Source organism: Neoarius graeffei, chromosome 3 (assembly GCF_027579695.1).
Source record: "Neoarius graeffei isolate fNeoGra1 chromosome 3, fNeoGra1.pri, whole genome shotgun sequence".
NCBI lineage: Eukaryota > Metazoa > Chordata > Actinopteri > Siluriformes > Ariidae > Neoarius > Neoarius graeffei.
This window is the reverse complement of record NC_083571.1, coordinates 120,611,575-120,627,369: the sequence shown is the minus strand read 5'-3', so window position 1 is coordinate 120,627,369 and position 15,795 is coordinate 120,611,575. Positions and strand designations below refer to the sequence as shown.

The window sequence follows — 15,795 nt, the reverse complement described above, 5'->3', positions numbered from 1 at the left end:
CCAAAGTGACATCATATTTTAAGGGCAGTGAGTGAGAGTGAAAGCAGAAATTGTTATTCTCTGACCTGAGCAGCTGGTGTTATGTCATTTCAGCTCCTGTTAGAAACTGCTGCAAAAGCAACGGAAATGAAATGATTCTTTTCAGTGACTGTTGAGGGAAATTATTATTATTATGGTTAAAGCAGGAGTTCTCCAGGGACAGGCGTCATGCTCTAATTCTTTTCTTTTTCTTTACTGGTTAATGCCTTGAGCTTCTGAGTGGACCTTGTGTTGGTGACTGCATGTCTCAGAGATTTGTTTGAAGTGGGGTTTCATAAGTGTTGCAATCTCTGTGTGTGTGTGTGTGTGTGTGTGTGTGTGTGTGTGTGTGTGTGTGTGAGATTTTTTTTTTTTTGGCTAGTGCTTTATTCAACATACAGTTACTAATGGAAATCTACAATTGCTCCCTTTGCTCAAAATCCAAATGAAATCCTACTTATGGTTGTTCTTTGTTATAAGCCGAAATTCCATCTGATATCCATACATTTGTCCACAGACTGCTGTTCCTGGAAACAGAAACATCATCATCCTCCCAAATCTGCTCGCTGATACTCCTTACAACATCACGGTACAAGCCATCTACTCTGATGCACCGGGAGGGTCTCTGGTTGGAAATGGAAAGACACGTAAGTGACACTGAAAGGAAAACTGTACACTATTTTCTTTTCTCTCCTTAATACAAGTTAATAATATAAGAAATGCAGCTTGTGATGATCCTGAAAAAATGCAAAATGCAAATCTGCAAAACATCCTCTGACCTGAAAACTTTCCCATGGTGAAACAGCATTACCTTGAACAGCTACAAAGCTGTGGCACTGGAGACTCTTTTGATAAATGTTCAGTGAACGTCTTCATGCATTAAACATCAACATATCAAGGCTTTCCTTATTTTAAATCACATTTTAAATTGCTCATTATTAGTCTTTGATTATGTGGAATGTCTGCCATGCAAACCAATTATCAGACACTATAGAAACAATAACATATTAGAGGGCATCAGTATAAACTTGTATTATTGTCAGTTTCCATAGTGTTTATAGATCCTTGCATTTTTTTAATAAAGGTGTAGCGATACACCTACGCTACTTTTAGCAGCATTAGAAAACATATTGGACAATTTCTTATTCAAGATTCAGATTATTTTATTTCTTTAATATGAAAAATCATATTAACTATATTATGATTCACAAAGAACGTGCTAATTTGTATGGATACTGTCAAAGCCAAGAATTTGTCCTTTTTTTTCAACTGCACAGTACTTTTAAGAACAAAAGATATTTGTTCTTAATTCTGTATTGAGAAAAAAACAAACAAAAAAAAACCTTGGACGAATCAACACTGTCATCTCAGACAACCTGTCTGAAACTGATTACTGATGGGACGCAGGACACTTTTTGAATGGTAGACGTCAGTCCAAGTTAGTTTTGTGTTGAATATATTGGCATGAGATAGCATTACGCCTGGCAGTTCATAGCTACATTAGTGAAACCACTGCAAAAATAAAATAAACCCAGTCTAAACATGCATATTCCCCATGAAGACAGCGTAAACACGGTGCAGAAAAATCATGTGGGCCCTATCAGTAGCGGCTCCGGGCCATGCCAAGCCAATAAGGATTGCTTTACCCAATGGAAATGAGTCATGCTTTAGTGTGCTTTCTCTGGGTAATTGGCGGAACAGATTCAGCACTGAGGTATTTCTCTGCTGTGTGTCTTGGACCAACAGTTGGACTGCTGGAGCCCCGAAACCTTCGCGTGTCAGATGAGTGGTACACCCGTTTCCGTGTGGCCTGGGACCCTGCTCCAGCCCCGGTGCTTGGGTATAAACTCGTCTATCAGCCCACAGGTAGATTTCAATCTGTTTCTGTTCCGAGCTAATATAGTCTGGGAATACATGTACACAAGACAACAAATATACATGCAAGGTATTTATTTTGATATATCTCTTTCAGGGAAAGTGTCAAAATAGTGAAATAGTTATGAAATTAATACAGTTGTGTTCTTGCATGAAAACAAGAAAACATGGACTTGATTGCTTTTATTGTCATTGCACAAGTTGCAAGCTGTATACAAATATACACATCCAAAAGAGATACCATACGTATACACACACCACTAAATTAGTACATACAGAAGTAATAAAGCAGTCAATATGTCCCATTTAAGCACAATAATTTATTATCACTGTAATGGTGAAATATAATGTAGAGACAAGAAAACAGCTAAATAAAACCAAACAAAAACACCTACCTTTATTGATAAAGCCATTCAAATCTGCATGATTTTATATGCAAACATATATAATGTGGATATGAAGAATATGAATATGAAAATGTGTATGTACGTATCACTTTTGACTTTTTTTTGTCATTTGGGCTTCTCAGACAGGGACGAGACACTGGAGGTGTTTGTTGGCGATATTACCTCATATACTCTTCACAACCTGCTACCTGGCACAACTTATGATGTCAAAGTGTTTGCTCAGTACGATGCTGGTGTGAGCGGAGCACTCACAGGACAAGGAACAACACGTATGTGTCTGAATGTTGTGTCTTATAAATAATATTGGGGTTCCCTTGCTCACTCAGGGATTGACAGAAGGTCTGTTTTAGCAGTGCAGTCCAGTAAATGGTATGGTAAAGTTGTAATCCAAAGGCAGCTACACTCACTGGCCACTTTAATAGGAAATTGCTGTTGATTCTAAGATCCCTGTTCTTGGCTGCAGGAGTGGAACCCAATGTGTTCTTCTGCTGTTGCATACTGAGATGCTTTTCTGCTCACCACGGTTGTAAAGAGTGATGATTATATGAGTTAGTATATCCTTCCTGGCAGCTCGAATCAATCTGTCCATTTTCCTCTGACCCTCTCTTATTAACAAGGTGTTTGTTTCCACCCACAGAACTGTCGCTCACTTGATGTTTTTTTTGTTTTCTGCACCATTCTGTGTAAACTCTAGAGACTGCTGTGTGTGAAAACCCCAGGAGATCAGCAGCTTCTGAAATACTCAAACCAGTCCATCTGGCTCAAACCAACACCCATACCACAGTGAAAGTCACACTTAGATCACAATTTTTCCCATTCTGATGTTTGAAGTGAACATTAACTGAAGCTCTTGATTTATATCTGTGTGATTTTATACATTATGCTGATTAGATAACTGTATAAAACAGCAGGTGTATGGGTGTATCTAATAAAGTGTCCAGTGTGTGTATTTCCTGTTATGGAAATGTTGCATTAGGGCTTGAAATAATGAACACAGCATGATGCCTTTGCCTTTCTGATGCACCCAAAAAAATAAATAAATATAAATAAATAAATAATTAAATAATTAAAAAAAAAACTACTCCAACCCTGACCTGGATGAAGTGATTACTGAAGATGAATGAATGAATGAATGAATGAAGGCCACAATACTTCACAGGTGTTCTTTATGCCCGTTATAAACTTGTTTGATATAAAAAAATAAATAAATCCAAGCAAACTGTTTGTATTTGGATGAAAATAAAATGGTCAGTACTACTCGATGCATTCATCCAAAGAAGTAAGAATACATGAAAAGGACAAGAGACAGTTTTCCATGGAATATAATTTTCCTTTCTCTATCTGTGCAGTCTACCTCAATGTGACCAACCTGGAAACCTACAATGTCGGCTATGACCAGTTCTGCGTCAAGTGGACACCTCACCGAGGCGCAACTTCTTACAGGATCAAGCTGAATCCTCTGGATCGTGAGTCACACAAACCACTCTGGCGTGCATTTCGATCATGTCCAGATCGTTTGGTTTAATTTACCCCCTTGTTTGGATAAATAGTTAAAGATGTTTGTCGATGGTTGCCGTAGTGACCCGTCTCTGTTGCCTTGCATTGTGTCATCAGTCTCCTGGAATGACAACACGTCAGTCGCCTGGACTCAATGTTTATCCTCGGTGTTTTTCTTCGTTTATTCTCCATCAAAGGACATATGTAGAATAAACGTGACCACCAAGTTTTAACTGATTCAAATGGGTTAGAAAGTTTTGTTTCTTTCTTTAAATCCATCTGGTTCTTATAGACACATAGATTAAGGGTGCTTAGTTTAAAAAAAGAGGAGGATATTGGAAGATACTGTATGCACACTGTTTGGCAAGTTCCTGAGAGTTAAACAATGAACCAAAGAGGTATCACATTCAAGACACAGAAGAATGTGCCAATTTGGCTGAAAGGTTAAAAAAAATTCACCACAAAAATCCTTGATTAATAAGGAACACACAAGGTCTGTGGTTTAATCAGCAGTTCTTTGGTATCGCATACTAAAGAATTTTACTGATTTTATTAAATAATTATACCGTAGTTAATGCAATTATATGAAGAGGAAGATCTGAGTTTAGATTGGATTAGGACAGTACACAGTATGGGTCCAAAAGCCAAGGACTACATGTCCCATCACATATGATGATCTAATAGAACATTTAGACAATGTTTAAAAAAATGAATGATGTAAAAACATGGCGAAAACAGCTCCTTGAGGAATCTTCATATTAACCTGAGCATATTTACATGTACAGCATAACCCACTAGCTACAAAAATAACATTCTTGACCTGCACTTGAGTAATGTTAAATTGAGTTCACTGAGTCAGTCCTTGGATTTCATTTGAAATACATCATGTGTGCAGTTCTACTATCAATTTGGAAACTGCCAGTTAACTGATTGAACAAGAGAGGCTTATGACCATAGATGTTCTGGGACAGGATGATGTCCAAATTTAATTGAGAGGCTATCTGATTTAACTTTTGCTATAGGTTACTGTCCAGTGAATTTTGAGAGCAATCCCATAATACACAGTTGAGATTTGACAAGACTTTGTAAACCTGGAAGAAGCTATGTGCATAAAAGTGGTCTAAAAGTCAGAGCTCACAGGAAAGATGAAGCGCAAACCAAAAATTCAAACAATACAATTTGCTCATTTGATCAAACTGAACGCCTAATACCAGTGATACTGTTTAATTCACCTTATTTGTAAAGAAGGCAAGCTATGGCCTAATGGTTAGAGAAGCAGCTTTGGGACCAAAAGGTTGCTGGTTTGATTCCCTGGACCAGCAGGAATGGCTGAAGTGCCCTGGAGCAAGGCACCTAACCCCCAACTGCCCCCCCAGGCTGCTCTGGGTGTGTTATGCATTGCTCTGGTTAAGAGTGTCTGCTAAATGCTATTAATGTAAAGAAATTTGGCTTGATCATAGCTTTACTGAAATCAAATATTAGAAGCGATTGGTGCTGTTATCAAGGTTTGTAGTTGCTGAAAATAGCAGCATAATTTGCCATAATAGGTCTGTTAGTGCTTGTTGTAATTCCCAATAATTATAACTACCAAGCTAAGTGGGGCAATGAGCCTCATCCCTACGATTGTACATCATTTAGAAAGCCAGGTAAATCAATGGAAAATTGGCTTATATCTGTCCAATAGCAACATATATATACAACCCTGATTCCAAAAAAGTTGGTACAAAGTACAAATTGTAAATAAAAACGGAATGCAATAATTTACAAATCTCAAAAACTGATATTGTATTCACAATAGAACATAGACAACATATCAAATGTCGAAAGTGAGACATTTTGAAATTGCATGCCAAATATTGGCTCATTTGAAATTTCATGACAGCAACACATCTCAAAAAAGTTGGGACAGGGGCAATAAGAGGCTGGAAAAGTTAAAGGGACAAAAAAAGGAACAGCTGGAGGACCAAATTGCAACTCATTAGGTCAATTGGCAATAGGTCATTAACATGACTGGGTATAAAAAGAGCATCTTGGAGTGGCAGCGGCTCTCAGAAGTAAAGATGGGAAGAGGATCACCAATCCCCCTAATTCTGCGCCGACAAATAGTGGAGCAATATCAGGAAGGAGTTCGACAGTGTAAAATTGCAAAGAGTTTGAACATATAATCATCTACAGTGCATAATATCATCAAAAGATTCAGAGAATCTGGAAGAATCTCTGTGCGTAAGGGTCAAGGCCGGAAAACCATACTGGGTGCCCGTGATCTTCGGGCCCTTAGACGGCACTGCATCACATACAGGCATGCTTTTGTATTGGAAATCACAAAATGGGCTCAGAAATATTTCCAGAGAACATTATCTGTGAACACAATTCACCGTGCCATCCGCTGTCGCCAGCTAAAACTCTATAGCTCAAAGAAGAAGCCGTATCTAAACACGATCCAGAAGCGCAGACGTCTTCTCTGGGCCAAGGCTCATTTAAAATGGACTGTGGCAAAGTGGAAAACTGTTCTGTGGTCAGACGAATCAAAATTTGAAATTCTTGATGGAAATCAGGGACGCCGTGTCATTCGGACTAAAGAGGAGAAGGACGACCCGAGTTGTTATCAGCGCTCAGTTCAGAAGCCTGCATCTCTGATGGTATGGGGTTGCATTAGTGCGTGTGGCGTGGGCAGCTTACACATCTGGAAAGACACCATCAATGCTGAAAGGTATATCCAGGTTCTAGAGCAACATATGCTCCCATCCAGATGACGTCTCTTTCAGGGAAGACCTTGCATTTTCCTACATGACAATGCCAAACCACATACTGCATCAATTACAGCATCATGGCTGCGTAGAAGAAGGGTCCGGGTACTGAACTGGCCAGCCTGCAGTCCAGATCTTTCACCCATAGAAAACATTTGGCGCATCATAAAACGGAAGATACGACAAAAAAGACCTAAGACAGTTGAGCAACTAGAATCCTACATTAGACAAGAATGGGTTAACATTCCTATCCCTAAACTTGAGCAACTTGTCTCCTCAGTCCCCAGACGTTTACAGACTGTTGTAAAGAGAAAAGGGGATGTCTCACAGTGGGAAACATGGCCTTGTCCCAACTTTTTTGAGATGTGTTGTTGTCATGAAATTTAAAATCACCTAATTTTTCTCTTTAAATGATACATTTTCTCAGTTTAAACATTTGATATGTCATCTATGTTCTATTCTGAATAAAATATGGAATTTTGAAACTTCCACATCATTGCATTCCGTTTTTATTTACAATTTGTACTTTGTCCCAACTTTTTTGGATTCGGGGTTGTGTGTGTGTGTGTGTGTATATATATATATATACTACCGTTCAAAAGTTTGGGGTCACCCAGACAATTTTGTGTTTTCCATGAAAAGTCACACTTTTATTTACCACCATAAGTTGTAAAATGAATAGAAAATATAGTCAAGACATTTTTTTTTCTGGCCATTTTGAGCATTTAATCGACCCCACAAATGTGATGCTCCAGAATCTCAATCTGCTCAAAGGAAGGTCAGTTTTATAGCTTCTCTAAAGAGCTAAACTGTTTTCAGCTGTGCTAACATGATTGTACAAGGGTTTTCTAGTCATCCATTAGCCTTCTGAGGCAATGAGCAAACACATTGTACCATTAGAACACTGGAGCAATAGTTGCTGGAAATGGGCCTCTATACACCTATGGAGATATTGCACCAAAAACCAGACATTTAGTAGAATTTAGCTAGAATAGTCATTTACCACATTAGCAATGTATAGAGTGGATTTCTGATTAGTTTAAAGTGATCTTCATTGAAAAGAACAGTGCTTTTCTTTCAAAAATAAGGACATTTCAAAGTGACCCCAAACTTTTGAACGGTAGTGTGTGTGTGTGTGTGTGTGTGTGTGTGTGTGTGTATATATATATATATATATAGGTTACTTAAAATAGACAATTAGTCTTTCAACAGAAATTAAAACGTACATGTGAAGATTAACAGTATTTTCAATGGCTGATCTGTATGTTTAGACTTAGCCCAAACTACTCCTATGGACAAGTCACCACTCACTACAAATTAAGAAATAGGATGTGATTTAAAAGTCAGATTCCCTGCTGAATTATATTTCCAGGCATGGACTGGCTTCACTAGCCAGTATTTCTTTTACTTTTCCCCCCAATTCCAAATTGCACATAGTGCTGCCTTTCTTCAAGTCTAACACCTTATTTTTGGTTCAGATAGTAATACATCCATGTATTATGCATGACTCTGTTATTTTTCTTAGTTTGAATGAAAGAAAGCTGTTCAGGAAATAGAACATAACAAAACAGTATTAGTTTTGATCACTGATAAAATAATTGGCCTTATTTGATGATTGGACCCTCTGTCCAGTGTAAGAAGTGTTCCTGTTAAAGAGCCATTATTTAGTCGTCATCTTGCCTGTGTTCATGTTACTTTGTCTGGTCTTTCAGCATCTGCGAAAGGTCAGCAGGAGATCACCATCACAGCTGCGCAGAGTCAGTACTGCTTCGATGGCTTGAGTCCTGAGTCTCTGTACAGCGCCACAGTGTTTGTACAGACTCCTAATCTGGAGGGGCCTGGAGTCAGCACCAAAGAGCGCACGTGTGAGTATTAAAGTCTTTCGGTTCGATCTGAGTGGTAACTTGCATGTACTAACTGTTTTGATCCAGAAAATAATCTTATCCATTTGATTTGGTTTCTTACAGTGGTAAAGCCAACACCGGTGCCAACTCTTCCTCCTACTCCTCCTCCTCCACCAACCATTCCTCCTGGCTGGGCAGGTCAGCACTCTCCTACACAAGAATATACAATACTGAAAAACTCTATACTGTAGGTAGATTTCAGTTTTGTAATCTTTTTAAAATGATACTGAAAAATGGAAAAAAAAATCAATATGGATTTGGACCCTCATAAGTGGACAACAAAATGATATGATGTGGTTATGACCTTCCCTTACTTCTTAACAATATTTGGCAAAAACAACTAAATATCATGGCTGATCAAGTAATCATGGGAAATTGTATAATTTCCTTTTTGGATGAAATGTTCTTGCATTGTCCAGCGCTTTACTTTGCAATGAAACTGAGCAGACAGCTGTCAATTTGACATTTGTCTGAGTGGAAAGAGGTGAAAATGAGCTGTCCTGTGTCCAAGACGTATGAACATTTGTCAAGATTGAATATCTCTGTAGCGTGCATGCAGTGTGTAACACTGTCTGGTGTGGAAGCTATTAGAAATTTAAATATTCTGTTGGAGAAATATACCTACGGTCACATCCAGATAGAGTGGGTCATCTCAGATAGAGTGGTGTAACGAAACTGTTTTGACTGGACTGGGAATTAACTGTGTTAAAACAGATGGTTTAGCATGACCTCAGAAGTGATTAGATTTAGTGAACAAAAATGGTCACTACATTTTCAATCATTCAGTGACTGGCATTGAAAAAATACATTGAGTGAATACCTAGAGAGAGAGAGAGAGAGAGAGAGAGAGAAAATCAAGCTGAGTATTTGAACTTACTTAAGGCTCACTCACAACCCACCATACGTGCTACTACGGGCGGTCTAAGGTAAAAAATCTGGCAAAACCATGCTTGAGGGGGGCGTCGTGGATAAGGTGCCATACCATAAATCTGGGGACCAGGGTTCGATTCTGACCCGAGGTCATTTCCCGATCCCTCCCCATCTCTCTCCCACTCATTTCCTGTCTCTACACTGTCCTATCCAATAAAGGTGAAAAAGCCTAAAAAAAATCTTTAAAAAAAAAAAAAACATGCTTGAGACCATGCACGACACTTGTGTGTGTTCAACGCCGTAGAAGGTCGCAGACTGGCCATGGAGACTTTTGGTCCTGCACATGCAAATTCTCTGGGTCTTGCAAAAAAATCAAGAACGCATACACTACGTACGGGACCCGTACTCCTTTTGTACGCCTGAACCAAGTCAGCAGCACAGCTAGTAGGGGCTTTTTGCGATGACACTAAGACGCACGAGTGACGTGCCTCAGAAGTACTACACAAGTATCCACACCTGCTATTTGTGCAGCCCCCAAGACAGAAGTACATCTCACTTTCTACCCCCATGCACACAGTACACGCGACCCACATGCAACACGAGGGGCAAAACTCTGAGTATATATATTGGGGGAAGAACCAAGGAACCAATCATGTAGCGTGTAGCATTGTAGAAGGGAGGAAGACCACCTCATTTGCTGTTTTTATTTGAGTATATGTTAATTTACCATGCAAACGTCAAATAATAAAACATGAGTATAAGGGAATAACGCATTTTATTACATTGTAAAAAATCCCAACTAAATAGCCCAACAGTTTGGGCACTGAAACACACTTTGACTCCGAGTTACTGTCCTGCTCCTGCTGAGGGGTGGGACGGGGTGTCGGGATGTCCTTGTCCTCATCACTGAGCATGGCACAATGGCCTGACAGCGATGATGGGATTGCAGTGTCCTCACTTCTGGGCGTCGTTAGCTGAAACATACATGAAAATTAGCATATATAATGTTAATTACATAAGCATATAGATACTGAAATGAACGTTTAAAGCATGTGTATTATAGTGCAAGAGGTTTAATTAGTATTTACCTGTGAAAATCCCTCTGGCGGGGTGCTGTGCCTTCTGCTGGGTTGAAGGCAAACTTCTCCCTGTCCGTGCAGGGCTCGCCAGTGCTGCTACAATCATCATCAAATTCTTCCTCCTCCTCCCCCTCTGCTGTTTCAGGCTGGGTTACTTCACTTTTGCTCGCTTCTTCTTGGGTCCCATTTTCTAAACTTTAAACTGAAAATTTTCAAATTTTTCCCACAAAATATCCAATGTTCTTCAGTTGAAAGACAGATGCAGAATGCTGCAGACACACTTTTATACCCACTCCTGGCTTGCGTCACATGCAAGTTGAGTAATTGTCGTGCTAATCCCGTGCGTCACACATGCTTCACAAGTGCGGCCCGAACTCCTAGCACAGGAAACTGGTAAAATGCAAGTCACACGCACTCCACACTCACTGATCATGTGCGTCAGACATATGCTTTCTACGGGCTAACGGCACAATTTTTCTCATGCCTCAAGGAAGTCAGGCGTGCAACCTGTACTTTGGGGACAAGTACTTTGCCCGTACTCCTCCCCAAACTTTCTCTTGGGTTCACCACGACCCTGCGGCACAGCTGCAAGCTACCAAACCCTGCGACCCGTGCGTGTCCAAAACACTTACAGTGGGTTGTGATTGTGGCATTAGTTAAAAGCTTTTGCGCATGTGTAATCAGAATCATTGGCCCAAGAAAAGTGGAATTCTCTCTCTCTCTCTCTCTGGACAGACCCCAGCTCCACACTGGAGTCTTTTCAAATCTGTTTTCTTTTCTGAATCTCCTGCCCATATTTACCCATGGTGGCCACATGCTGGAAGGCATATCTGTTTCCACTTGATGCATGTTGCTCAGTTCAGGTGTTAAGAGAGACCAGAAAGTGTTTTACTCAATCTATGTTTTACATAATTAAAAAGCACACAATGGTGTACGTGTAGTACATGGCAAATTTTGAATTATGCTGCAGTGCATCAGGCAAACATTATCTTTTTTTTTAATGCAGCCAGTTTTATTCTGAGTTAAAAGCGTTATTAAATCTCTCAGCCTTTAGTCATCAAATGTTCTTTTGCTTTTGTTTATTTTCACACAATCAATTAATGGAGTCACTGCAATGTCTACAGTAAATGGCTTTGTAGAACTTTTTGTTCCATATGTCTGATTCTAATTGGAAAGCACAAGCTTTGCACAGATCTTCATGAAGGAGCCTGAGTAACAGACTGTGGTACTGAATGGAAATGACTTGTTTTTCTGCTTCAGTTTGCAGAGGTGCCAAGGCAGATGTTGTGTTCCTCATCGATGGCTCATGGAGCATCGGCGAAGATAGCTTCCACAAAGTACGGCAGTTTATTTTCAGTATCATGGGAGCTTTTGATGTCATCGGTCCATCAGGAATGCAGGTATGGTCAAACTTTCCAGGGAACTGTTTAGCCTGAAACAGTACAAAGAGCTTTCATTGGAGAATCAGAAACCAAATGCTCCTACCAGAAACTCTGAATTAGTTGCATTAATTTTGAAGTATATCTTGCCTGTTTCTGGACTTTGTACATTCATGTACAATACTAACATCTATAACAAGATATAATACAACCCCAGTTCCAAACAAGTTGGGATGCTGTGTAAAGCATAAATAAAAACAGATTTGCAAACCATGGAAACCCTATTTTTCATTGAAAATAGAACAAAGACAACATATCAAATATTGAAACTGAGAAATCTTATTGTTTTTTTTTTTAATATATATGCTCATTTTGAATTTAGTGCAGCAGCATGTTTCAAAAAAGTTGGGACAGAGGCAACAAAAGACTGAAAAAGTTAAAAAAAAAAAACAAGCAAAAACTAATTTGGTTAGTTGGCAACAGATCAGTAAGATGATTGGGTATAAAAAGACCCTCCTAGAGAGGCAGAGTCTCTCAGAAGTAAAGATGGGGCGGGGTTCACCGCTCTGTGAAAGACTGCATGGGCAAACAGTGCAACAATTTAAGAATAACGTTCCTCAGTGTAAAACTGCAAAGAATTTGGGTATGACATCATCTATGGTCCATAATATCATTAAAAGACTCAGAGAATCTGGAGAAATCTCTGTGTGTAAGAGACAAGGCTGAAAACTGACACTGGATGCCTGTGATCTTCAGGCCCTCAGGAGACACTGCATTAAAAGCAGACACGTGTCTGTAGTGGAAATCACTGTATGGGCTCAGGAACACTTCAGAAAACCATCGTCTGTGAAAACACTTCATTACTGCATCCACAAATGCAAGTTAAAACCAGATATAAACAATATCCAGAAACCCCGCCCCCTTCTCTGGGCCCGAGCTCTTTTATGATGGACTGAGGCGAAGAGGAAAACTGTCCCGAGGTCTGATGAATCAAAAGTAGAAATTCTTTTTAGAAATCATGGACCCCACGTCCTCCAGGCTAAAGAGGAGAGGGACCATCCGGCTTGTTACTATAGAAAGAAAGACACAACTTTATTCATCACACGCTTATGAAATTCCTCTCTGCATTTAACCCATCTGAAGCAGTGAACACACACATGCACACACATGTGAGCAATGAGCACACACACACACACACACACACACACACACACACACACACACACACACACACACACATATATACCCAGAGCAGTGGGCAGCCATGCTAACAGCACCTGGGGAACAGTTGGGAGTTAGGGGCCTCGCTCAAGGGCACCTCAGCCCAACGCCGTCCCATATTAACCTAACCGCATTTCTTTGGACTGTGGGGGAAACCAGAGCACCCGGAGGAAACCCACACAGACACGGGGAGAACATGCAAACTCCACACAGAAAGGCCCTCGCCGGCTGCTGGGCTCAAACCCAGAACCTTCTTGCTGTGAGGCGACCGTGCTAACCACTTACACCACCGTGCTGCCATGTTATCAGTGCACAGTTCAAAAGGCAGCATCTGTGATGGTATGAGGGGGCGTTAGTGCACATGACATGGGTAGCTTATACATCTGGGAAGGCATCATTAATGCTGAATGATATAAACACATTTCAGAGCAATATGCTGCCATCCAGACAAAATCTTTTTCAGGGAAGGCCTTCCTTCTTTCAGCAAGACGACGCCAAACCGCTTTCTGCACATATTACAACTGCATGGCTCCATAGTAAAAGAGTCCGGGTGCTAAACTGGCCTGCTGCAGTCCAGACCTGTCTCCCGTTTAAAACATTTAGTGCATTATGAAACACAAAATACAACAAAGGAGACCCTGAACTATAGAGCAACTGAAATTGTATATCAGGCAAGAATGGGACAACATTTCTCTTTCAAAACTACAGTAATTGGTCTCCTCAGTTCCCATACATTTACAGAGTGTTGTTAAAAGTAGAGGTGATGAAACACAGTGGTAAGCATGCCCCTGTCCCAAGTTTTTTGAAACGTGTTGCTGACATCAAATTCAAAATGAGCATATAGTTTTAAAAAAACTGTAAGATTTCTCAGTTTTAACATTTGATATGTTGTCTTTGCACTATTTTCAATTAAATTTAGGGTTTCCATGATTTGCAGATCTTCATATTCTGTTTTTATTCACATTTTACACAATGTTCCAACTTTTTTTTGGAATCTAGGTTGTAGTTTTGAGGATCAGGAAAGTTGACCTATAGAAAGTGCCAGGAATAAATTTGCTCTGTATTTAAAGCAAGCATAAAGGGTGTTATATTATTTCAACAGATAACTAAAACAAAACTAAAAATAAAATAGCTGCTGCTACTTTAAAAGGAGAAGGTCAATCAAATCAAAAGGACAAGGTTTGCCAAAGTTAATGCATAGCTAATATGGAAAAAGCTATATTAATATAATATTATTATTATTATTATTATTATTATTATATCAATTACATTACAGGCATTTAGCAGACGCTCTTATCCAGAGCAACATACCCAGAGCAGCCTGGGGAGCGGGGGAGGGTTATGTGCCTTGCACAAGGGCATTTTGCCCATTCCTGCTGATCCAGGGAATTGAAGCAGCAACCTTTTAGTCCCAAAGCTGCTTCTCTAACCATTAGGCCATGGCTTCCCCAATTCAAGTAACCCCAAATTTGGTTGCAATAAACAAAGTCTCGTATTTTCATACACATGGTTTATTATAGGGTCATTTGTTTTGGGGTCTGAGTTCAGATGAGAGTGAGCTCAACGTCTAAAGTTGACAAATTTTAAAATTTCATTTTTACTTTTGCCCATCAGTAGACAACAACAACCTCAGGGTAATAGAGGTTGCAACACAGCACATGTATTTTGGCCATATTTTAAGATATTTTATGATTTGTTTTGGCCATAATAAATTCAGATATGCTAGCCAAAAAGCTGAAAATGTGACCAAGGTACTGGCAGACAGCAACAGTTTCCAAGCAGTGATTAACAGGCCAATCTAAGAAAGCTGAGATTTGGGATCAATAAGCCAATTCCCTTTTACTCTTATTGTATTACACTTGAAGCAAGGAAAACAGAAAGTTTAAAGATGATTTGCCAGAGAGATTTCATCTCATCTCATCTCATTATCTGTAGCCGCTTTATCCTGTTCTACAGGGTCGCAGGCGAGCGGGATCCTATCCCAGCTGACTACGGGCGAAAGGCGGGGTTCACCCTGGACAAGTCGCCAGGTCATCACAGGGCTGACACATAGACACAGACAACCATTCACACTCACATTCACACCTACGCTCAATTTAGAGTCACCAGTTAACCTAACCTGCATGTCTTTGGACTGTGGGGGAAACCGGAGCACCCGGAGGAAACCCACGCGGACACGGGGAGAACATGCAAACTCCGCACAGAAAGGCCCTCGCCGGCCACGGGGCTCGAACCCAGGACCTTCTTGCTGTGAGGCAACGGTGCTAACCACTACACCACTGTGCCGCCTGCCAGAGAGATGTGTGTTATTTTTCTCTGCTGAGCTTCATGAAATGTATCAAGTCTTTGGTGTTAGTCAAAAGTGATGACATGAAACACCACAGAGAAACAAAACATAACCGCTTCAAATTGTTGTATTTTTAAACATGAACTAATCACTAACTAATCATGAACAAATCAGAAGGAATTTTATTTAGCCAGATCTTCACAAATAGTAGTTGAATTCCTGTGTAATGTGTAAAGTTTTCCATTTTGACTGGGATTTATTGATCATTTCCCTGCGTTTGTGGAGACAGGTTGCTTTTGTTCAGTACAGCGACGATGCCAGGACTGAGTTCAGACTGAACAGTTATGATGATAAAGGCACTGCTCTGTCAGCCATGCAGCTTATCCAATACAAGGGAGGAAACACAAAGACAGGTATTGTGGATCTCCCACTTACCCTCAGCTACACTATTACACACTACTTGCTTATCCACGGTATTCCTGAAACTCTGCTCTGTAATTTAAAATGCTGA

At 40.0% G+C, this 15,795-nt stretch overlaps 1 protein-coding gene across 4 annotated transcripts in view; it reads left to right on the top strand.

Moving 5' to 3' along the window:
• The window catches only part of col12a1b (collagen, type XII, alpha 1b), a 123,508-nt gene that overhangs the window by 74,531 nt on the left and 33,182 nt on the right, over positions 1–15,795 (top strand). For all 4 annotated transcript variants that reach the window (XM_060918017.1, XM_060918016.1, XM_060918019.1 and 1 more), the window contains 8 exons: positions 536–665; positions 1,765–1,884; positions 2,423–2,569; positions 3,650–3,766; positions 8,257–8,409; positions 8,512–8,586; positions 11,658–11,797; positions 15,574–15,697. In XM_060918017.1, coding sequence (XP_060774000.1) covers positions 536–665; positions 1,765–1,884; positions 2,423–2,569; positions 3,650–3,766; positions 8,257–8,409; positions 8,512–8,586; positions 11,658–11,797; positions 15,574–15,697 — 1,006 coding nt within the window. The remainder of the gene's footprint in view (positions 1–535; positions 666–1,764; positions 1,885–2,422; positions 2,570–3,649; positions 3,767–8,256; positions 8,410–8,511; positions 8,587–11,657; positions 11,798–15,573; positions 15,698–15,795) is intronic.